Genomic DNA, 27,258 nt, shown 5'->3' on the forward strand with positions numbered 1-27,258 from the left:
GATTAGTAATTGTTCTAATTGTCAGGAAATTTCTCCTTAGTTCTAGGTTGCTTCTCTCCTTGATTAGTTTCCATCTGTTGCTTCTTGTCCTGCCTTCAGGTGCTTTGGAGAATAGCTTGACTCCCTCTTCTTTGTGGCAGCCCCTGAGATATTGGAACTCTGCTATCATGTCCCCACTCGTCATTCTCTTCATTAAACTAGACATACCCTTTAAAACACCTTGTTCAGTCTTGAAACACTCAAGCATATCTCTGGGAAATTGAGTAATTTACATAGGAAAAATGAAATTTCTGCTCTACAATCTTTGTTTTATTATACTATTCTTATAGTTTCACATTTAATATTTAATTTGTGTACCACCTAAGACCAAATCAGCTATTGTGAAATAAAACATGGCTAATGTGCAATAAAATATGTATTAATTTCACACAAACATTTCTGTAAGATGATTCATACAAAGTAAAAATTTGCATATATTTGTTTATTTGGGCTCCTGCTAATCTTAGGAAAATACATGGAGTTATATTCATTATAACTGAATTTTCAAACTCATACACTAAAGATTCAATTCTATTTTTTCTTTCAGAGACTAAGCAAAGATTTTATGAGCTTACTTGATAAAACTTCTCCTACATCCTTTGAAGGCCATTTTCAAAGCAGTGAAGGACAAAATATTAGTTCTGCTTAAAATTGCACAAGTTAGAAATATAATTGAAAGAAAATGCATGAAAATTGTGATATTTCAGTTTCAGTTTTCTTTGCTTTGGGGTTCCAGAGCTTGGCCTATTCTGTCTGGGACCTTAAAAATTACATTTTTAAAACATAAAGTGACACGGGTGCACTCAAAAATATACCAAAATTAGAAACATTTTGACATGTTAAAAACCTGTTCCACTCATCTTTGTAGTTACTGTAAACATCGCTAATTATTTGTGGATGTCAAAACTCTAGACTGTGCTCCAAAAGAACAGACTTTAAAGATTCACAAAGCCAAAAATAACTCTGCATATTAGGAATGCACAAAATGTATTGTTTTGGGGATCGAACATTCTAAGATACATAAAATATTTCCGTTTTTCTTCTGGACCAGGCTAATTTGTATATTGTGGGGGTGATCTAGCAGTCTTCTGAAAATAAATCTCCTTTAACTCCCCTAAAACTGCAAGCAGAAATTTAGAATTAGTGTACAACTTTGCATGTTAAGCCATGCAGCATTAATGAAAAGTAGCAGACACATTAGTAAGGTTTCACTTTTAATAATTTTCTTAGTCAAAAGTGTTGCTCTGCAAATCTCTACTTATCTGAAAATCTGAAAAAGCTGGGGAACAATCTCACTTTGAACAACACAGTTTAAAGGCATGGGCTGAATGATCCACTTTCACTTTTTCTTCACCAAATATAACAGTGTCGTTTCAAAATAAAAGGTTACACCTTAAAAATAAAGAGGAGGATGTACCATTGTTGCAAACTTTGATTTTTTGGAGTGGGAGGAGAAAGGAAGGGCAAAGAGGGGGAATGAAACTTCTCATACAGTAAAACAAACCACAAAATAAACCAACATTCTTAAAAACCACTATAATTAGAATAAAATATGTATTCTTACTGATATTTCAAACCTAATAAAAATAAGATTGCCACGTTACCGTTTAGGGAGCAGCGTATCTGACTTTTTCCTAGCTTTTTAATCTTGATATCCATTCCCTATTCTCTTCTGCTTTGAGTTTTTAGCAAAAGCAAATCCTATCACTTCCTTGGGCAACAAGCTTTGAATTTTAGAAGTCAGAGTAAACAGAACAGAAAAGCAGCAGATGAGGTTGACCTCTTCCCTAGGAAGTACATGGATTTTCTCAACCAAGGACTGCACAATGTTCCTATTCCTGGACTCCAAAAGCAAGGTGGCAATCTTAATAGAAAAGGGATGCTAAATCTTTTAAATAACTTAAAACTTTTTTTCTTGTTAAAAAGCACCCCCCATTCCTCTGCAGAAAGAAATGTTAAGAAAACACCAATGTAAATTACTGTTTAAAGCGGAGAATAAGAACACCTGCTAGTTTTCCATTTCACAATAAAATCAGAATGATTTAGAGCTATTCCTTAACCTCATCAGTACTGTCTGAAGAAGATTCTTTGGTATCCTCAGTCTCTCTGCTGCTTTCTTCTTGATTTAGCTTTTCATTTTCCAATTTGGTCCTATTAAGCAAAGAACTGTCACCATTCACAAATCCATTTGCTTCTGCACCAATGCTTTCCTCAATCTTTAGATCCTGTGGCTCCTCTGTCTCTTCATCCAAATTTCTCAGGACAATTGGGAGGCTTGAGTCTGTCACAGTGTTCTCCAGCAAGGCAACATTACTTTCTTCATATCTGGGGAGGGCTGCTCCTTCTGCCATTTGTTTGCCATAGTACTCTCGATTAGCAGCAGCACTTTTTATTGCTTTTTCCAAAATTTCTTTTTCTCCTAAACGCAATTTAATAGCCATAGTTGCATTATGGGTAAGGTCTTGCGTTTCCAAAATGAATTTGTCATCCTAAGGAAATAAGTGCAATAACAAACATGAAGCTGTTAGCTCAACTTTAAGCACAAAACCAGACACCAGGTTTACATAGTAATGACATCAAGTGGAGATGGTTCTTCTTTATGGCTTGAAGAAAAAAACGAACCTTACCATCCCAAAAGTGGACATCTGGAAAACACAACTGAATATGGTGGTTGTCTTGATTATTTAAGACTGTATTGCAATTAGGAATGAACAAGGGGAAGTCAAAATATAAGACAGAATATAAAGTTACATTGTTCAAGTATTTTGGACAAGTGAGAATCAGAGCAGTGTTTAATGAAAGAAGTATCATTCAGAATCTTGGAGTTAGCAGAGGTCTTAAAAAATGAATGTTTGGAATGCAAAAGATGTGTTTCTGCATGCCCAGAGGAAAGCTTCAGGGGTGGGTCTGAAAAGTGGCCATCGAGCATATGTTTTCAGAATTTCCCCTGTCCCTGTCATCCAGCAATGTGAAAGAAGCAGCAAGAGACCCCAAATTTCAAATGTAGCTTGTAGAGGGGCTCGGTCATATTGTCATGAAGAGTCATGCACAGAAATCCAGCTTCTGACCCCTTAATAATGATTCAAACCAACTCAGAACCTATTTTTTTAAATGTAAGATATAAGAAACCATTGCATTTTGCAACACCTCCCCCCCCAAATGAAAATACATATTAAAAAATAACTTAGGTACATCACAAGAAAAGCACTAGTAGTTTCTGGAAAAGTAAAGTACCACAAGAATGCAAAGCTTTTAAAATGCACATCACTGATAGTTAGAATTAAATCTGATAAATGGAAATTTATAAATATATGACATTTCAAGTTCTCTTAAGTCTTACATGAATAGTAGTCTTGTATGTTTTCAAGAGAAGAGATGCCCTGGCTTCCAGGAAAGTCCAGAGTTTCACCTCATTGTCCCAGCTCACGGGAAATTCTGAATTACCAAGGGTGAAGATTCTGTCAATAGTATGTTCACCTATTAAGTGTTCTTTCAGCTCATCTACAAAGGATAAAATACTGTCAGCAAATGCTTCACTTATTCTGGCTACCAACCAGGTTAATGAATTGACTATTAATGAAGAATCTGTATTCAAGGTTGACACTCTAAAATAAAACAATACATTTTGTCCTTATTACAAGACTGAACAACATGTATCAGCTCAAGGGCTGCACCATGCTTTGGTGGATGAAGCTGCTTTCCTCTCTTGTTTTATTTTTATATGTTATTATTCCTCATTTTTATTTCATTCTATTATTTAAAAGATTTATTAATTTGTTACTTTAACATTTATAAAATGTTGCGGCTGGTGGCGGGGGGGGGGTGGTGGTGGTAAGAGAAGAATTCCTTGCAAGTAAAGTGCAGGTTTTTCCTTTATCAGTAGAGGGAGCAATCATACCAAGACTCTTTTTTTCAGGGTTACATGGAAAACGGTTTTCTCTTTTTTAAACCAGAAAAACAAGCAAGTGAAAGAATAATTTCGTTTTGTGCCTTAAAATTCCTCCTCCAGAAGAATGAGGGGAAAAATGCTGCAATAGGATGGGGAATTTTTAAGAAATTAAGTACCTCTAGAAGTCTTAAGTCATTTCAGACTCCAAGTCTAAAACAATGCAGAAAAAAAAATCTGTTCCGCTGAGTTTATGTGACAAATCTCAGCTAGGTCTGTGAAGCCTATTGGAAAGATGTGAATTATTTCTTCTTTCCTTACCTGCCTCTCTTGCATCCTAAAGTCACACTGCCACACATTAATGGCAAAATGACTGATGAGGGGCATGTTTAGTTTATTTACAGTCAAAGACAAAAATATTAAACAAAGTACAATCAGATAAAATTAAATCAAAGAAAAGGACAAAAGAGGAAATTAACAGAATTGTAAACCATCCTAGAAAAAAACCCAGCCAAAGGTAAACCGAAAGCCTATTAAAATTGTGATAGTTTTAGATATTTCTGTAGGTCTGTCTGCTAAAAAATATAGAATATTTGCCTCATCAGAACATACCAGGCAGGAAGATACTAATTCAGAGCACTATGTTTGATAAAAGGGACAGAGCAGATAACAACAAAAAAGTGTAAGATTGCATTGACTGTCCCATTGATACAACAGCATAGGGGGCAATAAACAGTGGAACATTTCTCCCAAGACCATTAAGGACAAAATATTGAGTCCAACTAATGAAAACTTATGTACCTCTATATAAAACAGAAAATATATTATAGATGCAACTGTGTAAAGAAAACGATCTATCATAGACACTGCCATTGCAGTAGTAAATAAAGGATTTTGCTTCTGACTCTCTACAAACCCAAGTTAAAAAATAGTTTAATATCTAGGATGACTCTCTTAAATCCTGACATGGTCAAAAATTAAGATGATAACCCACAATAATTCAGGTATGAGGGAGATGCAAACAGTGAGATTAACAGACCCAAGAATCTTCTGCAGAGGCTTAATTTTAGACTGTGCTTGGCAGATTCTCATACAAATCTTAGAGGAAAGGGTAAATTTCAACTTAAAAGGAGCATTGGTTGCCCAAAAAGAGACCCACAAAAAACCTTGTAAGAACTCAGACTTTGTTGACTGCAATGTTTGTTTGTCTATATAAGCCTAAAACTGAGTTACACAAAGCAGAGGAAAAATCACCTTTATTCTGAATAATTTTACTGAAGCAGACAAATTTACTGGTATCAAAACAAACTATGCAACTGAAAGCTCTGTATGTAACATGATTTCTTTTGACATTTTTTTCCAAAGAGCATATTTCTCGAATAAAAAATATTCCAAGATATTTAAATAATTTAACTTCCTTGCTTGGATTCTATTTATTTATAAATATGCACTTATTTTCCAGTTGTTAAAGCACTGGTCTCCACCAATCTTTGTTAAAGGCTCAGCAGAAATCAAACCATTCCCAGAAACTTTCTGAACCAGTAAGGACACAATAACTTTAGAGGTCGCAGACATGAATGCAGAAGAAGAGTTGGGGAGAAGGCCTACAACTAGGTCCTTAAACCCATGAAACGTGCTAGTTATAGAATGAAAATGCTTGGATCAAGTCTCAAGGGGAAAGTAAGCTCCCTACTCCTGTCAGCTTTGAATGCTGATTAGCCAGAAGATACCTCAAAGAGGTGGAGTTTTTCACTTTAATAGACTGTATTTTCCTTCTGTGGCTCATTTTATTTTATTTTTTCAGATCTTATAATATTTCCGCAGAAGGAGTCTACTACTATTCCTAAATGAATATGCATTGATCAGTTTGGTCATAGTTTCAAAGCAATCTTTGTCAAATCAGAGCTTTCAATTGGAATTAGGGGTGATACAGTGATAGCGATACATCCAGACATAGATGCAGATACATATATATATATATATTGTCATTTAGGAATTCTTAATGGTAATTGTTTCCTGATAAATTCTTAAATCTGCACATCCTTTAAAGTGTGCAGGAACTATTTAAGCTATGAGTTACTAGAAGGCATTTCTCATTATTTCTGTACTATTTTATTTGAGTGTGACTTTTCTCAAAAAATAAGGGTGGGAGCAGGGACAGGAGACTTCCAAGAGGCAACTATTCCAATTTGCATCCTTAACTCACCACTTCCTATAAAGTAGCCCAAAATCATGTCAAGAAGCTTTGCCACCATGTTTTGGCAACACAATTTCAGTCTGCTCTGAGGCTATTTAGTTTTTTTTTAAAAAAAAGGGGGGGGGAGATTAATGTTGTGATTTCTGTTGTTGTTGTTTTTTAAACTTAGCAACTGAAAAACTTCCTGTTATCCTACCACCATTATTATCAATTTTTCAGGTGTTCGTGGACAAATTGTGGCCTGACTCTGAGAAATTTGGCCACCATGATAAAACATTTTATTTTTTATTATTATTGTTTTATTTATTCATTTGTTTATTTGTTATTAAATTTCTATTTATTGCCCATCTTGCCATGAGGCTACTCTAGGTAGCTGACAACAACAAAAAAGTAATGAAAAGAGTGTAAACAAAACAGAAATAAAATAATTGAACAATAAAATAAACAATAAAAACAAAACAACAAAGTCTAATCAATATTATAACAAAAAGATGGATGAGTGGAGAGCAGAGAGCAAGGGGAAGAGGTGGGGTCTGCCATCAGTCCAGCAGCCATCTCCATATTCAAGTCTCAGTAGCTGAAAAAGAGGGCTAAAAGCTATTTAGGCTATCTTCTAGATTTTAAAGTAGATCTGTTAATTATAATTCAACAAATTATTAAATAAAGCTTAATATCAAACAACTAGGAAGCCTATATATATGCATATGGGAGCTTTTGTAAGCAAATAATTATTTTATTTTGTTTGAATGGACTATTAAGCTACGGTGGCCTAATAATATTTGTTTTAAAATAGATGCTTGAAGAGTAAGCTTCTCTTAATCCTATTTTTATTATCACTTAATAAAACAAATCAGATGCACATGCTTATAAAGTTCTTTTTTTACCTTCAGTCATACAAAATACTCTAAGAAAAGCCAGTAGTTGAGCAGAGATTGGAGGCTCCGTTGAATGTAAAGCAAAAACACTGGAACTAATAAAATGAAGAATGAGTCAGTCTATGATGATTATTTAATATAAAAAGCCTTAATTTATAATATACTATTACTCTTGTAATGCGGATTACAAGAGATCAAGTCAATTTCATATCATTAAACAAGCTATTCCAAATTCTTCCACATAAAAGTTACACAATTTCTGTTCCAGAATAAATTATTTTATGTAGCTTCGTAGTTACATTTATGCATGCCTCCAAGATGTTTCAAGTCTCATTTCCAATCTACACTATGAGTTATAACATACTATCACCAACCACCAAACATATAGAATAAATCCTATTCAATTTATTTGGGGATCCTATGCCCCCTAAAAAAAACAAACAAACCATATTTGTACAGTACACAATAATCAGCTCAAACATGAAAGAATATTGGCAGCACTACTGTTAAAAGTAATACCATGATCACATCATATTTCTACTGAAGAAAAGTAAATAGTAAAATGAACAAACTGGGCTGTCTATGGATGTATAAATAAAATGTATAATAAGTAAACATGGCATACTATGCAATGTAAGATAAATTATAAGATAGCTATTTTAGTGTCTTATCAACAATACCCAAAAGTTCATTAATCAATGTTCTACTCGGTCTTCAAGCTTACAATATTTTAAGATAAAAGCAGTCTCTCTTAATTCTACTTACGTTGGGATTCCAGCACGAGCTAAGACTTCTGCCTTCATAGCATACAGCCTGTCACTTTTACTTACTCCAAGCTTTATTTTCACTCTGTCATGTGAATTATTATCAAAGAAAAATCCACTGTGGATCACAAATTCAGAATTTGACCGAGTGCCATAAAAAATGTAAATCTAAGAAGATGAAAAGAGAAGGAACAGAAAAACAGCTTAGCATCAAATCTTGAAATGACAATTGGCACTTTAGACAAATAACCTCCCTGCCCCAAACTACAATACAAAAGAACACAAATGAGTAAAAATACTGTATTTCAACAAAGTACAACACAATTTTTTCACAAATTGCTTGCACTCAAACATTTTACATTGCTCAAAGCCTCAATATATTTCTGTACTGAATTAATACATACAGATCATTAATGCTCAATTGATTCTCTTCTGAACTGCATGCAATGCTGGAATTTGAGATCAAGTCACACGTAAGGATTGTCTTTTTCTGATTGCTGAATATGAGGTGATGAGAAACGTGTTATAAGATAATCAAATAATGGGCTTAATGTTAATGAGAAACAAGGGCTTGCTGCTTTGAACAAATGAAAATATTGTATCTTCTGCGTCACTTTGAATCTTTAGTGTATTGACTTTTTTTCTCCATAGTAGCTATACATGGAGAATATAAATATATAAATATTTAACCATCTGGACATGCATAAAAGTACACAAAGTTACCTGTTCACCAGCTTTAAAATCTTGAAGTGCCACACATTCACAACGATCATCTTTCAAATTGTAGCCTGTAGTAATCTAGATCATGGATTAAGAAAGATACAGAAAATTCTTAGCACTTTAGGATTTACTGTATTTTTCAATTTAATTTTTATTGTAGTAAACAAAACATCAGAAAACTTGGAGAAGCTAGCAAAGCACAGAAACAAATATGATGTATACTAATTTTTGATAAATCTGCCTTTTCTTCAAAAACATGTAAAATCACATAATATCCTTCAAAAAGAACCAACCTTTGTCAAAAAAACCAACCATATAATTTTATCCATATTACTCTTATAACAAAGAACATACCACATCCACAGAAAAAATAAAAGTAAAACGTGTAAACTATACTTAATTAAAGAGATATATTTCAGAATCTACCATTTTTTATTGCTAATAAAAAACAAAACAAAGAAGGCAAGATGAAGACTTATTTTATTAAACTACGGCATATTAAGCATCTTATCTAACATCTTGACATTTTATTTCCAATAGAAAGGCCATTAATAAACATGTAGTGGCAATTATTTTCATCAAGATGAAACAGAGCTGGAAAACAGGGCTATTCTGCTGAGAGGATATGTTTGACTTTCACACTTTAAACTGTTTTCATTTCTGGCTTTCCACTATAGAAAATCCTGTGTGACTTGGAGAATTAAGAGTCCATTAGTATATTTTCTTTTCTCTTCCACCTTTCTTCTTTGCTTTTTATGTCAAGTCTTTAATTAGTAGAAAGCTGTGGGAAGAGGACAGTCTTTTATCCTGAAGGAGAGGTTACAAATCTTTACTGATAAATCAATAAAAGACTGTATGTAACCTTCCTTGGATGCATTTTTAGTTGACAAGCATGACAAAATAAAAAATAAATACTATAATTCTCAATCCTTCAAAGTGTGTTTCATAGAATTGAGCAACAGTAAAATATATTAGATATGTATCACTGAGCATTGCAATAACTCAGAGAAGTGTTACTTTATACATTATGATTTTGTCATATGATTTTGCTAAAGGAAATGAAAAAAAAAACAATTTTGTATATAAGTTACTTATCTTTTGAGAAAATAGAAAATAGGTTACCTCTTTTCTTCAAATGTCAATTAATTTTCTGTCATGCCACCTGCCCTATGGGTCCCAAATTGCCCCAACCCACTTGGCCTTAACTGGCTGAGCTCCTATACATGGAAGTCATAATGTCAGTTGGAGTCCGTAAGTGGTTGTTATTAATGAATGGTATTCCTTGTATTTAATGGTTTTAATTGTAATCAGCCACCCAAAGTCACTTGCTTGAGATAGGCGGTCATATAAACAGAAATAATTGCCAAAAGGACACAAATCAATGAATAATAAATTTGTACCCCTTCCTCCCCAGTATAAAATCTCTTATAGTACTTAAAAAGTGATATATGAATTATGTATATTTATTTATTTATTCAATTTCTACAGCCACCCATGTCAATCAATGACTTTGGGCAGTTTACAATTCAAACAATACATTACAATTAAGACACTAAAAACATTTTGAAACAATAAAAAAAAATTAAAACATCTAAAATAAATATACGGTGAAGTTTATATGAAATAAATGAAAAGAATAACTTTTTATAATCTCCCAAAAAAGTGTATAGGCTTATGAAATAACAATATTTATACTGAAATTCAATTTAAGCTTGCTTGGGAGTAAATCATAACCAACTCAAGGGCTGTATTCAAGTGATATGGTAAATGAGAAATAATAGAAAAATATAGCTTGGTCCTTTATGTCACTAGGTGCAGCTAACAAACCTGGTTGGCTCTATCTGTACTTTCTGCAGTATTATGTGCAAACCAGTAATTTCAGTTTGTTCTCTAACCCACGGCTTTTCAACCTTTTCACAGATTGTACCACTTTTAGGACATGACAATATTTGAGTACCACCAGTGCTTAGCAAGGTGTCAAAAACTTGATGACTAAAAAAAGGGGGGGATTTTGGGTTTTACTGATTAGATCCATTTGTTGTTATAGAAATGGCTAGTTTATAATATTATGGAAAAGTAAAAAGTTGAGGTTCAATATTAATGCTTCCTTCTACTGCAACAGAGGAAGTCTCTTCTTTTTCCCTTCTCCCCCTCACTTTCCCCCCCTTTTTCCTCCCCATTGTGTCCTACTACTTGCTTTTGTATTTTATTCTATAATCTAATAAAATATTACAAACTGTAGAAAAAAAGGAAAAAAGTACCAGTTTTAATTTCTTCAGTGGCTGTTCCTTTGCTGAATCACTTTCCCTTTGCACTGACAAATGTATGATGAATTTATCCATGTTTATTAATATGCACCACTACCAGCTAGCTCAGAGGTCTTCAAACTTGGCACTTTTAAGACTTGTGGACTTCAACTCCCAGAATTCCTCAGCCATCATGGCTGGTTGAGGAATTATGGGAGTTGAAGTCCACAGGTCTTAAAGTTGCTAAGTTTGTAGACCCCTGAGCTAGCTGGTTGGCCCTTCTTTCTCTCTCCCTTCTGAGCTCTCCTTCCAGTGTAGTAAGATTGCATCCCCCCCCAAAAAAATCCCTTCCCGGTACCCTTAAAGACACAGGAATCAAGTGCAAAGCAAGAAAGGCTCACAAAATAAAGAAACACATAAACTCCGGGGTTTTTTTTCCCCTTTAAGCTGCCTCAGGCGTGTCACAATGTTGCAACCTGAGACTGAAAGGCTCCCGCAATTGTAAAAAGCTTTAGCCTTAAATTAAGCCTGTTTACATTCAAAGAAAACTTTCTAAAAACCATAGACAGACTCAAGATAAGGGGGTAAAACTAATTACATTTGTTTAAAGGGATTAAACCTATGGAAGCCAACACTTTGGACTCATTGCTAGCCTAAAATACAGACTAAAATATTCCAATAACCAAAGCACACAAACCGAGCCTCTGAATTACAAAACACTGTAAAAACTGCACAAAAATCCTTATGGCAACCCAATCAAGCTGCCAGCTGATCCAAAACTAAATAAACCCACCTCCTTTCCAACATGCTTGTCTGCCGGCTTCAGTGCTGATTGCATTCTCCTGGCTGGAGAAAACGACCCAAAGGACCTTTTCTTCCAGCAACAGCTGCTGCTTCTTCCCTCTTTTTCCTCCCTGCCTGCTGAGCTCTCCTTCCACAGCTTCTTCTCCATCCCCTTCTCTTTCCCTGTTGTCTTTTTTTCCCCTTTCCCGCCCAAACCACCTCCTTATATAGCCTCTCCTCCCCCCTTTTTCTTCAGTTCACCTCCAGCTCCAAGCTGCTTCCGGAAGTGCCAATCAGCTGGAGCCCAGACAGTCCTGCAGATGCAGCTGCCTCTCCCTCAGGCTTGGGTCGCTTCGGCTCATTCCCCTTCCCCGCTACACTTCTCTAGGACGGTCGCATACCACCTGCCACGTGGCAAAGTACCCCAGATGCTATACATGCCATCGGTTGAAAAGCCCTGCTCTAACCATGTTGGAGATGCAACATTAGTCTGGCAAGATGCATAGGTTTAATGGACTGGAGGCTAAAACATACAAAAAATGGTTGCAAGAATTGGGTATGTCTAGTTTAAGGAAAAAGGATTGGGGTGACATGATAGCAGTATTCCAATATCTAAGGGGCTGCCACAAAGAAGAGGATGTCAACCTATTCTCCTAAGCACCTGAAGGCAGGGAAAGAAACAATGGATGGAAACTAATCAACGAGAGAACCAACTTAGAACTAAAGAGAAATTTTCTGACAGAACAATCAGTGGAATGACTTGCTTCCACAAATGGTGGGTGATCCAACACTGAAGGTTTTTAAGAAGAAATTGGACAACTATTTGTCTGAAATGGTATAGGGTTTTCTCGCTGAGCCGGGGGTTGGACTATAAGACCTCCAAGTTCCCCTCCATCTCTGTTATTCTGATATAGTACTAAATAAATCATGGGCTTTGTTTCTTGTGTCTATTGGCAAAAGGAATAATATGATAAGAATAATCACCTCCAAGCCAAGATTGTTAACAATAAAGTCTGAGTACAGTCAATGAAAAAGATAGCATCTGTGATGTCATAATAGACTGAAGGACTAATCTAATTTGGATTAGGGAGCTGTGGTAGTGCAGGAATTAGAATGCAATATTGCAGGTTAACTCTGCACATAGCCAGGAGTTCAATCCTAATTGGCTCAAGTTGACTCAGCCTTCCATCCTTCCAAGGTCGGTAAAATGAGAATCAGATTGTTGGGGGCAATATGCTGACATTGTAAACCACACAGAGAGAGCTGTAACACACTATGGGGCAGTATATAAGTCTAAGTGCTAATGCTATTGCTATTATTAGAGACAGCAGAATTTCTGCTTGAATGCCTGGAAATTATTTATCTTCTGGGTTCTTTATACATTCTAACTTGTTTCTTGTGTTTATAAGGAACTTCTAGGAAGGATCATTTGTAGGTTTAAAGCTAGCTGTCATTGCATTTTTATGATATTTGGATATATTTGTTTTTTATGATTTCACAATAGGCTATTTCCAGGGTCTCTAAATGTCTCCAGCTTGTAACTGACTACTTGTGTCAGAACAAGCAAATTCAAGGTGAACAAAACAGAGCTGTCTGGGGCTGGACTTCAGGATTAAGACTAGATTATTGTTCTGGTTGGGAGTGTACTCTCTTTTAGGGAATAGGTAACATCAGTGGCAATGGAGGCTTTTATCAGCTTTAGTTCCTCTACTCAGAGAGATGCTTTAGTGACATGTGCTGGCAAGTCAAAATTAAATTATTGTAATTACTATAATGTGCTTTTTGTGAGGCGGTCATTGAAGATATTCCACAAACTGCAACTCATCCTGAAAGTGGCAACACAGGAGGTAAGTGGTACCTTTTAAATGTTCCATATAACTATCATGTTGAAAGAATTTCTTTAGCTGCCAGCTAAATTGGACTGTCTGAGTCCAATTCAAGGTGTTTATAATGGTAAATAAAGTTTAAAAGTTAAAATCTATTTAACACAAGTTTAAATATATTTTGACAATGTTTTAAGGTTTCTTTTCAATGTAATTTTGCTCTTTTAATTATTTATTTAAATTTATTGGCTGCCCAACTCCAGTGGACTCTGTAATCTTCTGAGCTGTTAATGGAATAAGCAGTATGAAAATAATTATTGGATCCAGCCATGTTAGTTAACTTTTGTCCAGTCTCTAAATCTTTTCTTTTTGGAGGAAGGTTACTGAGAAGGTGGTTGGCATGCAGCTTTAGAGGGCTCTGGATGAAGTGAATTATTTGGACCCTTTCAGTTGGGTTCAGGCTGGGGGATAGCACTGAAACAGCATTGGTCATTTGGAGGGCCTGGGATGGGGATGTTGCAACTGTCCTCTCTCTCCAGGATATTTTCAATACCACTGACCATGGTATCCTTCTGGACCAGCTCTAGGGGTTGGCAGTAGGAACTCCAAACTACTGTTTTGCAGTGGATCTCCTTTTTTTTAGTGGCTGGTTCCAGCTGGAGGGGATGGGTGAAGAGAGGTTGAGCCCTAGGTCCTTGCAGCGTGGAATACTTCTGGGCTCAGGTCTCTCTCCTCTCCTCTCTAATATCTATAAAAAATTGTTTTGTGAGATCATCCAATGGCATAGTGTATGTTGGTAATACCCACTTAGATCTCTCTACATTGGGCCAGGCAGATGATGCCGTTGTAGTGTTGTCTGAGTACCTGGAGGCTGTAAGGGTCTGAATGGGGATGAACCAACTTCAGCTCAACCCTGGCAAGATCGAGTGGGTCTGAATTCCCCTCCCCAGTTTGATCACTTGTCATTTTTATTGCTGGATGGACTTAACTGATACACAATAGAAGGTCCTCCTGGATTCATGGCTCCTGCTTGATTAGGTGGCAGCCATAGCTAGGAGGGTCTTTGCACAGATTTGTCCTGTTCATCAATTGCATCCTTTCCTGGACCAGGCAAGCTATGCTCATGGTTACTAATATCTTAATTATTATAATGTGCTTTACATGGGACTGCTCTTGAAGACTGCTTGGAAGTTATAACTGGTCCAGAATGCAATGGCACACACAGTACTGAGTGCCCATAGGTTTGCCCATTTTATACCTTTATTGTGTGAGCTGCACTGATTTCCAGTTTTCTCTTGGGTGCAATTCAAGTTGGTAGTTGGTGGTTATTGGTTATTACCTTTGAAGCCCTACATGGCACAGGACCTGGCTATTTATGAAAATAAGAATGTTTATCTATCCCACTAGATCAATTAAGATGGGCACCCTCCATGAATTTTGCTATCCAGTGGGGCCACTAATCAGTCAAATCTTAGATGAAGAATTGACCATCCATTCTGAGCTTGCTTGTTTATTTATTTTTATTTTTTATTTTTATTTACTTACTTGCTTATTTAAAATATTCATATGGCTGCCCATCTTAAGCAACTTTGGGCTGTTCACAATAAAAATAAAGCCAGTAAATAAAACAACCATAAAACAGTAAAAACCTGACGCATTTAAACAAAAATAGTGCACTGTAACCATCCCCTTGGGATGCCCCACAGCAGGCTCAGCACACTTTATATCTATACAATCTTATCCCAGCACCTCAGTAAAAAAATCAAATCTTAATGGCCTTCCGAAAGGCTAGTTAGATGAGAGTCTGTTAAATTTTCAGTGAAAGGGTGTTCCACAAGATAGAGGCAGTCACGGAAAAGGCACGCTACTGAAATTTTGTTTCATACAGTTTATTGTCATCTCATTCAGTAAAACTAGTTGACTTCTCCATTCTTTTAAGGTATTTTATTTTTGTACTTGAGATCTGAAACAGGTTAAACAATGGTCACACTGCAAACAATCCGCATAGTTAGAGATAGCATATTTTTGTACAGAATAACATGATATGTTAATGGGCATCTCAAAATATAAAAAGCACAGCTGAACACTGTCTTGTCTACACAGCTACTGCTGATAATATGTGGAATTCTTCTGGTAGATAAAATGAAACATTCATTTGACCTTTCTTGCAGCAGAAGAACTTTATGCATCAAAACAAACAGTGCTATTTTTTACTGTGGAATTAGAGTATCACAATTCTTCAACAAAAGTAATCATTTAGCATATTCTATGACTTTTTAATATCACATTTCCACTTATCTGAAGCAAAATTATTATTTATTCCTATAGCACCTATAATTACCACTTAAGATAAAAGAAAAGACAGACCCTTGAGTTTTTATTGAAGAGGCAACGTAGGGGAACTATAGTAGATTCATGGATAATCAGTTCTTTATTTCTTTAACTAGAACAAGGGGAAAGCTAACAAACCATCCTCTGTAACCTGGCCCAAAGAGAGTCAGCTTCCTTCCTGTTGCTTTGAAGAAAAGAAAAAAGGAAACAATTGCGGGGGAAATCTCATATTCCTTTTAAACAGAATATAAGAAAACTGCATAAAAGAGGATCAAAATTAAAAAGTTATATATAAAGAAACTTTTAAACTGGCACTAAATATACGTTAAGAGACAAAAGGCACAAAAATGCACTAAGATAAAATATTACTAGGCTAAGATGGAAAGGGGTGAAAGTACAGAAAAGGGAAATGTAAAAATGGAGATATATAGGGCAACTGTACTAGAATAATAAATGCAAAAAAACTTAGAAAAAAGCAAGAAAAAAGTTTTAAAAGAATTTCAAGTTTTCTTTTAACTTTCTATAGTAGAGGTAAACAAAGATAAAACATTCCTTCACCCTCCATATTTTGAAATGTTTCAATCTCAGGCCTTTTAAAACTAGTTTCAGTCAAATGATGAACTAATTTTTAATAACAATAAAACAAAGGATTCAGCAATGTAAAGTTATTTTTAATTATTTTAAGATCATCACTACTAAGTTCCCTCAGTGTACAACATGCAAGACTGTTCTCAGTAATAGACATCTCTCAAACATATTGTATTTAATATTTATTTTTAATAATAAAATTTCATGGGAATGTATTCATATTTCAAATCTCCAAATCAAATCAGATATTAATATATGTTTGTGTTTCATTTGATTGGTATGAAACAAAATACCTATCCAAAAAAAAGATGCTGAATAAAGAAATGGCATTTATTCTCTCATGTGAAACAGTCCTTACCAGTCCATTGGTGTGATTACACATGTCCCATAAAGGTATTAGAGCTAATGTAACCCTAGAGCCATCCTCAGCAGGAATCTGGTTTTGCCGAGCCATCACTGAGGAAACTGCCCACCTAACAAGCCAAAAAAAAGTTAGTGGAGGTAGCTTTCTGTTTTAATACATTTTAAACAATTTAGATATTTTATATATCTGCCATTATGACAGTGGTGGGACTCAGCCAGTTCGCACCACTTCGGCAGAACTGGTAGCTAATTTTTTGTTGCCCAGGCCCAGAATGGACATCCGGAAGCGGCATCCACACAGAGAACCGGTTGTTAACATATTTGAATCCCACCACTGCATTATGGGTTTATTAAAGTCAAACAACTGCAGAATCCTATCTTTTGAAAATCTAGAAAAACAGGCAGCAGTTCAAAACAAACAGCAGTATATAAAACAGATCCTTTAGTATGTTATAAAATTACTAAGAAGGAACTAGAAAATTAGAAATTATTTTTAGGATATGAGAGGTGTAGAAAGACCTCTGTGAATTAACTTTACTTATAGTATTATCAATTATTTACAGTTTCTTTCAAAGAAGTCTCACTTATTTTAACCATTTTTCAGCAATTGCAACAAAAATGATTTAAGAGATTTTAGAGAGGAACATAACATAATGTATTTTAGAAGAAACCATAAATTAATGCTAATTGGTTAGCTAACAAACTTTGAAGATTAAATACAGATGGCTGCAATAATTATACTCTGTGATTTTTAATGCTAATATTAAGATGGTACCAGGATTCATGATTAATAACTTGATTATTGGGGGTAGGAAAGAAATCTAAAAGCTTAACAACTTAGTTTTTATATAAAAGGGAAACAAACCTGTAATCATCGTAAGTGAAAGAATCCTTTAATGGCAGTTTGCTGGCATTAGGATGGGTCTGAGAAATAAAAGATTCAGAAGAGAGGTGAACAGGGAAAAAAAGCAAAACAAAAAACCCACAAAAATCAGTCAGCAGAATTTCATTATTTAGCTGCCTAACAGATCCTAACAAGAGCCAAATGAAGCAGGAGGCGTCCAGCCGCGCTACAGAGGGATCATCATGCTATTATGCTCTCATACATCACTGTCAACTTAATTTGTTGTGCCCAGCAGCCGCCATAAATCTGTTTCTTCATATTTCAAAGACTCAAACTCACAGACAATGGCACACAAGAATTTAAGGTAGACTCCTATCTCCAAACCACTGATGAAAACTTTTCTGCTCTTAGGGTTTTAAATCTTTAACTTGGTCACACGGTCTGAGAGTAGATGTATTTTAAGCTACTTTTACTTGTTCTGTATCCTATTTTTTTTTAAAAAAAAATCAGAGGATAGATATATTTTAGAGACCAGAGACATGAAAAACACTGAAAGAGTTATAGTTAAATGCATAGGTGAAGGACAGTGCTACAACTATTACTAAACAAAACTAATGAGGCATTTTCATTTTCTTAGTTAAGATGTTGGTCACACTATACACCAGATCAGTAGAACAAGAAAGTAATCTTAATTATGATGAGAAAATAAAGATTTTAACCAATTGACTTAAAGGTTCTTCATATCTTATATGTTTAAATATATAATATTAAAAATAATAGAATTTTATCAAATGCTTAAAAATGTTCCCTCTCTTGAGTTATTAAGATCCATTAAAAAGATCATTTTAATACTTCAATTACAATTGAAGAAGCAGGCTTCAGAAATGATCAAATAAATAGTTATTTCTACCAGTAGAAATGAGACTTGCATGGAGGTATCTTTGCAACATTGTTAAAGCAAGAAGTTCAACACAGCGTGTTTTTTTTATAGTCTTGATGCATTAGCATCACAAGTGCATGGTAATTTATCATCTCTCACAGTAATGTACTTGCTGGCACTGTGTGCAGGACAGTAGGGGATGAGGTAAAAGTGGCTCAAACCGTAAATCAATTAGAAAACAAAAGCTTGTGCTTAGTGCACAATTTTAGGCAAATTATATATTACAAAAGCTGCCAATTGGGTGTTATGTCCCAGGTGTCCATTCTCTCTAACCTCTTCAAATTAGCTTTGTGGATGGACTAGCTTTCAAAATCTTGTCTCTCAACTAATTTTTAAATCAGTATTCATTTCATTGCTAATTTCTTTAGTTGTTGGTTATTTAAAAAAATAATTATTGCTAAGATCAGGTGTAGTGGTTAAAGGCACCAAGGCTAGAAACCAAGATGCCATGAGTTCTAATCCTGCCTTAGGCACAAAAACAGCAATATAATCTTGAGCTAATCACTGTCTCTCAGCCCTTGGAAGAAGGAAATGGCAACCTACCTCCAAAACTAATGCCAAGAAAACTTTGGGGATTTGTTCAAACCAGACTTTGAAGATTATTTTTTGATAAAATTATATGTTCAGTTTGGCTGTTAATAAGTAGCTAGTTAGTATCAAAGCCTTAAATATTTTAATAAGATGTATATACCATTGTTTAGAATAAAACTTCCAAGATACTATAAGACATCTCTAAAATAAAAGAAGATAATGATGTTGACATTATTGCTATTACCACTATATGGAGGTAGATTAGAGGCAGAATGGATTATTATATATGCTGCCTTGAACTTCTGAATGAGAGATATAAATTTAATGAATAAACACATCATGTTAACAATAAAAATCATATAGCATATACACAGCTATAATCAGAACTTAGTTAAAATCATAATGACAGGAAATATCTTGATGCTATTTAAAAACCTCTTAAAAAGATGTTTTATTGAAAAAAATCACAAACCTGGAAAGACGGCATTAACCTTTTAAAAATAGCAAACATATTTATTTTGAAATTAACAATTTACGTTTTTTAATGAACTGTACATGTGATAAAATAAGTTTACAACACAGGCAAACTCACAGTTACATTTACTTTTTATAACTTTTAACTGAAATGATTCTTCCTGTAAACAATTATATCAACATTTATCTGAAAGACAGATGACTAACATGGCTCTATCTCCATCTACTGACAGAATGCATGTAAGACAGGATCAGAAACTTTTGCAAAAGGACAATTTTCTCCTAGGAAAAATTTCAGCAATGGTAACTAATTAGATAATTTTACTATATAGAATATAAAAGCACTGGCCTTTAAAAGAGAAGTAGCACATGCATCTCTATAACAGAATATTTATAAAACCTTTTTCTAATTAAAAAAAACCATAACAAGTTATAGAAAATGAAGAAAAGACATTTAAATATTACTTATATTTAATTATTCCATAATAGGTAAAATCTTCATATTAACAGAGTAGAAGAGATAATCTGATACACTCCAGTATTTTACTTCTGATCAACTAAGGGATTTTAATTCAAAACACCTGGAGGGCTATTCTTCCCAAGTTGTTTACAACAGACTAGACCAACTTTACTATGAAAAACAGCAAATTATATTTTTGGAAAATTCATTCCATAGAGTACGCAATAAAAGTGTACTCTAGCAGATGTTCAAGAACTGCACCGGGGACATGGAACAAAGCCTCCATTAAGGTCTAGAAATGAAAATAACATTATTTTTTATTCAAGTGCCCATTTCCTAAAGTATTCTGAATCCAAAATATAAAGCACTGGATATAAGGCACTGAAATATGCACATACACCTTGATTAATGTAATCAAGGTATCAAAGTTCAAATTACATTTGCTCAGTATTCCAATATAAGAGCATATATCTAGCTCAGGGGTTGAACTGTGGAATCCTTGGTGCTGAGTTTGGTTGTTTGCTTGCAGATGTTTCATTATCCAATTATCAAACTCAGAGAGCACTAAGGGCTCCACATTTGCTCAGAATTTTTTTCTTTCCTGTTGATGATATCCCAAATCAAACTATATGATATTAAAGAAACGGATTTTAAAGTTAAAACACCATCCATAGAACAAAAGGTCCCCAAAATTCACATTGAACCAGTATAAGCTTTGGAGTTATTGAAAATCCAAGAAAGAAAGAAAAAGGACAAGTTGTGCCTGGTGTTCAAAATATATTTGTCCCAGGTTACTATCCCAAGTAGAGTACTGGAATAATGTGCAATTGCTCATCTCAACCAGTAGCATGGTGAGAGGACTACTGAACATGAAGAATAGTGAATGGGACAATACAGCACCAAATATTTTACTGGGTGCCAGTAGGCCAGAGATGTATGCTATAGTTAGCTACCAACGATGTAACTATCCTTGAACAATTGCAGGATGCTGTCCAGTTCAAGCCATACTTGTAGATATGAAAAACTAAACTCTATGATCTATAGATTACACCAAGAATTCTCTTATATAGTTCTTTTTATATTTCTTTTATAGCTTGCTAGGAGAGAGAAGCAAACTAATCATCTTTATTCCTAAAAGTAATGAAATCCAGCAATTAATATCAGATGATTTTAATTAAATACTTGGTTCTATTGTAAATGGAGAACAAGAGTGATCATCCAGATCAGAATGCAAAACTTATTTTGAATACAATTTGAAATTACTTTGGGGGCAAAGGTATGTCTCAGTAAGACTATTTTGAATAAAGAAATTCAAAATAAGTGAGAAATATAAACTATAATTTATAAGATTTATATTTGTCCACTTACAGTGTAAATTCCAAAATGGTACCAACAAAAGTGCAAATGCCCAACATCAGATTTTAAGACAACTGATGTTTAATTATTAAATAGTATACTGCATATTAAATATAGAGGAAATAAAATTCCATAGATTAATACAATCATTTTTAAAACCTTCTGCTTTTTTTCTGAGAATCTCCAGAAAGGTACTTGTACATTTCTAGCAATCAATCTTTCTCCTTAATACATTCCAGGAAATAGAATATAATAGAATATCTTTATTGTCATTGTGTAATTGTCAACAAAATTAACTACTCCTAATACAAAATCATACTGTCTCACAGCAAAACATTTGCATTTTAAGTAATACTGGAAATAAATTCATTTTATATTTTTGACAATGCAGTATTTTTAACATGTGTTAGCATATCTTAGCTGAAATGACCAAGAGAAAAATGCTGATTAAAAAAATTGATTTAGCATGCAGTTTCGCTTCACAGTCCCTATGTAAAAATGAAATCTCCCTAATAAACTCTTAATAAAATCTGTCAATATATCTAGAAAGAAAAATGACACAAATGCATTAAGTATTAAATACCCTTGGAAAAAGTCACATATTCCATGAATTTTTGATGTACTATCTTGACATTAATGTAAAACCTTGATATTTATAATTGACAGATATTTAATAAAGTATAGAATATGGCTGCTGCATAGCATGCAAATTTTTCAGGTTGATCAAAAGGAGATAGACACTTATTCAAATGAAGCAACCTGTTGATAAATGGCAAAAGTCAGATTAAGTTTGCATAGTCTTATCTTAAGAAATAATATGCCCACTTCATTTCAGACAACTCTAAATATATGATAAAATTATGCTGTATTTTTAAAATGTGCAAATAAGATTATGGCAATTGTTTAGCTAATAAGTGCACGCTCCAATGTTATAGACTAGAGTAACAGGAAAACTACTTAAATGGCTATTTATAAATAAAACGTATTTATAAATAAAACAAGCTATTTAAATCTCATAGGACAATAAAAATGGTGAACCAAGATTCTCTGATATGCATTTATTCAGAAATCCACACAGAGTTCCAAAAAGCTTTTTCTCTATTAGTATATATAGTGTATGACTCTGTTCTCAAAAGTGATAGTTTCAAAATGGATATTCCATTTTTGTTAAGTTGCTTAGAAAATAGGCTCACCTATATGCTTAACACCATATTCAAATTATAATTAAAGAGCAAAACCCAACTTTTCTGCTATTAATGGGAATTTGATCTTAGCGCATAAAAAAGTGAGGCAAAAATCACAGAAAAATATTCAGATGGGACTTGGGAAATAAAATTCTCTACTCAATGCAAGATCCATTATTATAATGCTCCAAAACCATCTTACCTACTGTTTATTTCTTGCAGAAGAAAATCTACCAAGTCCTGAGAAAACCTGTTGAATAGCTCTTAGCATTAGAAAATTCTTCTTCATGTCCAAAGAAAATTTACTTCCTTGTAATTTAAACTTACTGGGTTTATGTTTGTATTTTGGAAAACTGAATAATTCTTCCTCAGCTTCTATATAATAGTCTTTTACATGCTGGAAGACAACTATTATATCTATCTGTAGTTTTTTTTCTTCTACAGTCTGAGTATCTACAATGCTCCTTATCCTTCCTCGTTTAATTTTTTCCCCAGACCCCTAATCTTCTTGGCTGATCTCTGAACACAGTTTATCAGCTTCTAATATGTAGGACTCAAAACTAAACTCAATATTCTAGAAATGCTCTAACAACCAATGCAGAATAGAGGAGTGTTTGCTATATTTTACCAATGTGTTTCCAAGAAAGGGAGAAAACAGAAATAGAAAAAAAAATCCTAACAATTTAAAAAACTATGGGAAATCAGCAAACTAATATATTTTTGCCATAGATAATGGCATTGCAGAATTGGGACTGGGCATTTTTGCATTACTAGATTATATACATATTGCACTAATATATATCATGCAATTTACTAAACTAAGATTAACTGCCTATGGAATCTTTATCGGGTAAAGTGAAAAGAATTAATATTCTTTCCTATTTTAAAAAAACAATTTGTCACATTTAGGATTCTATCTTTTTAAATTTCATGCCTCAGAGCAAAGCAGCTCACAGAGCAGAGGTACCACATGAGCCAATGTTTCTTTACTTCTTGAATGACGTAAAACTAAAGATAACTGATTCAGTTTTATAGGGGCAATATTTCAGCAAAATGCTAGGGATTTCCTGATAGGGCTGCAAATTTATCGTCCAATAGACATCAAGATAATTCCCAACATTACTTTATGCCTCTTCAAACTATCTGCAGTTTACTTCAGTACAGAATCATTCTCAATTTTCCAACTAGACAGGAAATTCTAGACACCATCAACACCACTAGTTTGATTCATTCCTCTGGTTTTTCTATTTGCATGCTCAGTAAACTTTTCACCCAAGCATATTTTAAAAGCAAGTGAAATTACATGCTTTTTGTCATGACATAATTTACATGCTTTTTGTCATGACAGCTATCTGTGAATGGTCATGGGTAGGCTAGAATTTTTAAACTGTTTATCACTTTAAGACAAAATAGTGAGAGCGCTCCAGGTAAGGAGAGTGAAATAGAGTGGAACTTATACTTATTTTTTATTGTAAGCATGTGTCGCATCATCAGACTATTTAGGCCAAAAGTGTAGAAGACAACTCATTTCTAATTTAGTTAAATAACTAATTTCTAAAAAAGATAATTCCCTTAAGCAGTTTAATAATGCTCAAAATATGCATCTTTTATTATTTCACTCCAGATTTATCTTTCTATTGTGCTTTATTTTTATTGAACATTCATAACTGCTGTTGCATCAAGAAGAAAAATATTAAATCCCAACAACACCCTCTGTATATCTGTGGAATAATATGATTAACTATTGCGACACGGAATCTTGAAATACAGATTACATCGCAGTGGACAGAGTTGCTTTCTGGAATGCAACTTAATCTGAGAAATATATACTGTTATTCTGTTTTAGCTGCAAAAATGAAAGCTCATTGGAATCTGTAGCCAGGAGAGGGGTTAAAATCCTCATATTTTAAAGAAGAGTCTCAATAGACCTTAGTGTTTTGTAGTCAACATAATATTTCTCCCCAGTGTGGTTTAAAAATGTGCAAAAACAATTTCATCTAATATTGGCATATATAGCTTTGAAGCATAGAGTTTTCAGTCAAAGTATTCAGGGAGATGATTTTAATGGAATTGTAAGTCATTAAGAGCATCAAAAATAAATTAAAAGTAGTTATGTTGGCAAGCAGGGTCCAAAATACAGAAAATAATGGTTTCCCAAATGACAAGTTTTATAATTTTCAAAATGGAAAATTCTTATTCAACCCAATGAACTTTCCTACTGATACAGAAAAGGGACTTAACAGATGAGGTTGGGAATGCACCATGAAATACAGAATCCAATAAAAGATTTAATAAAATAGATTCAAAGTTTTTAGCATGGAGAAAATTCACTGCCAAACACATGTGGGTTCCCTTGGCATTTTATCTGCAACTGAAGGAGCAAAATCAGAGAACCAGAGATTTCAGCTGAATTCACTCATCTGACTTTTCATTTAACGTTGTGCTTAAAATTCCAAGCTCCCCAAGACTGTGTGACTATGCCAACAATTGACTACATCTGTACCCTACAACTATCAATTTACTCCTGCCACTTTCATAGTAAGCAGTAAATTTAAAACATCTCTGGCAAGTTTAAAAATGTAAAATAAAACCTCCTAACAGTCAAATAAAACAAAAGAAGGTCCTAAACTATTTAAAGCACTCTCCAGAACAGCTCTGTCTTCAATGTGGAATGTACTCAAGGATGGCACCAACCTGAGATCTCCAATGTTTTCTGATCTATGCTTCTGCTACTTAACAGAAGAAACATCAACCACTTTCTTAAGTAGATTGTTTTTAATCACTAAATAGCTGTAACCATTAGGAAGTTTTACCCATATTTAAACAAATTTTCCTTCACTGAAACTTCTGCCTTTCAGTTCTAATTCTACTCTCTAGAACAATGTAAAACAGCTCTTATCAGTATTAATCTTCTTTTCTTCAAGATAAATATGCTATGACTTTTCAGCTGTTCCTCATACAGGTAGTTCTCGACTTATAATCATAATTGTGACTAGAACTTCAGTTGCTATGCAAGGCAATCATTAAGGAAGTCACACCCAATTATGCAATCTCTTTTCTTGAAGTCGTTAAGCAAATCCAACTTCATCCATTGACTTTGCATGTCAGAGGTCTGTTGGAAAGATTGCAAATGGCAATCACATGATCCAGATGTAGATGAGCAGGCTGAACCCAAGGGCGGGGTCAAATGTGTCATCCGTTTGGAGTCATTGTACTCCCACAGAAGACCCAAGTCCAACCCTTCCCCCCCCGATGAATTCCACTGACCCTTATCTAGCACCAATTTGGCTTGATCATTAAATGATCAGATTCTTGCGTATAGGTAGCATGTAATAAACTTTTAGTGCTTTGAACTCAACTTCTGCTCCTGATTATCTGTGCCTGACATCGGGATGCTGCAACCAACATAAATACATGCAGGTTGCCAAGCACCTGAATCCTGATCACACAACCACATGGATACTCCAATAGCCAGTAAGCCATAAGCCACATTTCCAGTGCTGTCTTGACTTCAAATGGTCACTAAACAAAGGTTCATAAGCCGTGGACTACCTATATTCTATTCTCTTCTCCCAATCCAGTATTCCATCATTCTTTCTATTACTGTATTTTTATATGGAAGATTTATAATTTAGGTATCATATTTAGTTCTGCCTTCTCCCATGTTTGCTCTTTTGTTGAACTGTTATCTTTTCATTCCTTTCTTCAATCTGACACTTGAAAAAGTTTTCATTCTCATCATTTATACACTGATGAATGTAATGTTCCTCAAGCTTTTTTTCATTTTGACATTTTTGCTCCTCCTCTTCTCCCCCTTTGCAGCAATTCAAACAACACTGGTAGTTTAATTTACTACAGTATGTCATTTTCTAGGATGTTATTCTTAGGATTAGAAAACAATAAATCTGGAAATATGTTATTAAAAATATGAAAGAAGAGCTTCTATTATTCAATATTTTGTTGCATTCTCTTTTCAATCTGGCAGAAAATAGGCACAGCTGGGAGGCTGTAGCTCTGCTTTTATATACTAAAGTGCACAATTATATGATAATATAAGGCAGGAGTTTTTCTTTCCATAAAGCCACAAATATGCCCACGCGGAGAGAAAGTTAAAACAGAAAACTGCTGGGTTTCCTTTTCAGACACAATCCAAAATCTCTGCGTTCAAAGAGCAAAGAATCTTCACTCTATATGCCTATGAACTGTATGGCTCCCTCTTGTGTTTATTTTATCATATGTCAATGTTCAAAAAACTGCGTGTTATGCAATAAATGTGTGTTCCGTTTACTTTGCTATATATAATTTGTGCTCATAAAAGAATAATGGCAGCAACACATATGCATTTTAAAAATGGGGAAAGAATTATAAATACACACAAACTGAGATAAACTGAGGAATCCTCCAGAAGTTAAGTTTTAAACAAGCCTAATACAGATAGTCCTGAGTTATAAATGTAATGGAGGCTGCTCATTCCATGTGTAACTCAAGAATTTGTGGGAATCTTGTACCTCCTATAAGAGGAACACAGCTTGTTAAGAGCATATGAGATATCTCAGGGTGGGGAAGGCCATGGGGAGCCTAGTCATGGAACAGGCCCCCAAGGCCTCCCCAACCTACTAAGATACCTCATGCTTCCCCCTCCCTCTCTGCCACACTGGACTCACTTGCCTTGCAAAATCTGTTTCCTCTCTGCCACAGTTTCTTTCTCTTTGAGCGAGAGGAGAGTAAGCTTGGAAACGCTTTTTGCGCCAACAATGCAAGCTCCTTGGTGCCATAATATCACGTGAGTTCAAACACAAATTCTCTGCAAAAGCGATCATGGCCCCCAGAGCGGGAAAGGGAAGTGTTTGCTTC

General features: G+C 34.5%; 1 protein-coding gene across 1 annotated transcript in view; it reads right to left on the bottom strand.

Moving 5' to 3' along the window:
- Positions 1-201: 201 nt before the first annotated feature.
- Positions 202-27,258, bottom strand: part of SETD3 (SET domain containing 3, actin histidine methyltransferase) — a 52,967-nt gene continuing 25,910 nt past the window's right edge. The window contains exons 7-13 of the mRNA XM_015820302.1: positions 17,481-17,539; positions 16,611-16,725; positions 8,485-8,559; positions 7,763-7,929; positions 7,007-7,092; positions 3,380-3,540; positions 202-2,528 (exon numbers count right to left, since the gene is read on the bottom strand). Of these exons, the coding sequence (XP_015675788.1) occupies positions 2,088-2,528; positions 3,380-3,540; positions 7,007-7,092; positions 7,763-7,929; positions 8,485-8,559; positions 16,611-16,725; positions 17,481-17,539 (1,104 nt within the window). The 3' untranslated portion in view covers positions 202-2,087. The remainder of the gene's footprint in view (positions 2,529-3,379; positions 3,541-7,006; positions 7,093-7,762; positions 7,930-8,484; positions 8,560-16,610; positions 16,726-17,480; positions 17,540-27,258) is intronic.

The sequence above is a fragment of the Protobothrops mucrosquamatus genome, unplaced genomic scaffold, assembly GCF_001527695.2.
Source record: "Protobothrops mucrosquamatus isolate PMUCROS unplaced genomic scaffold, P.Mucros_1.0 scaffold_154, whole genome shotgun sequence".
NCBI classification, from domain to species: Eukaryota; Metazoa; Chordata; class Lepidosauria; order Squamata; family Viperidae; genus Protobothrops; species Protobothrops mucrosquamatus.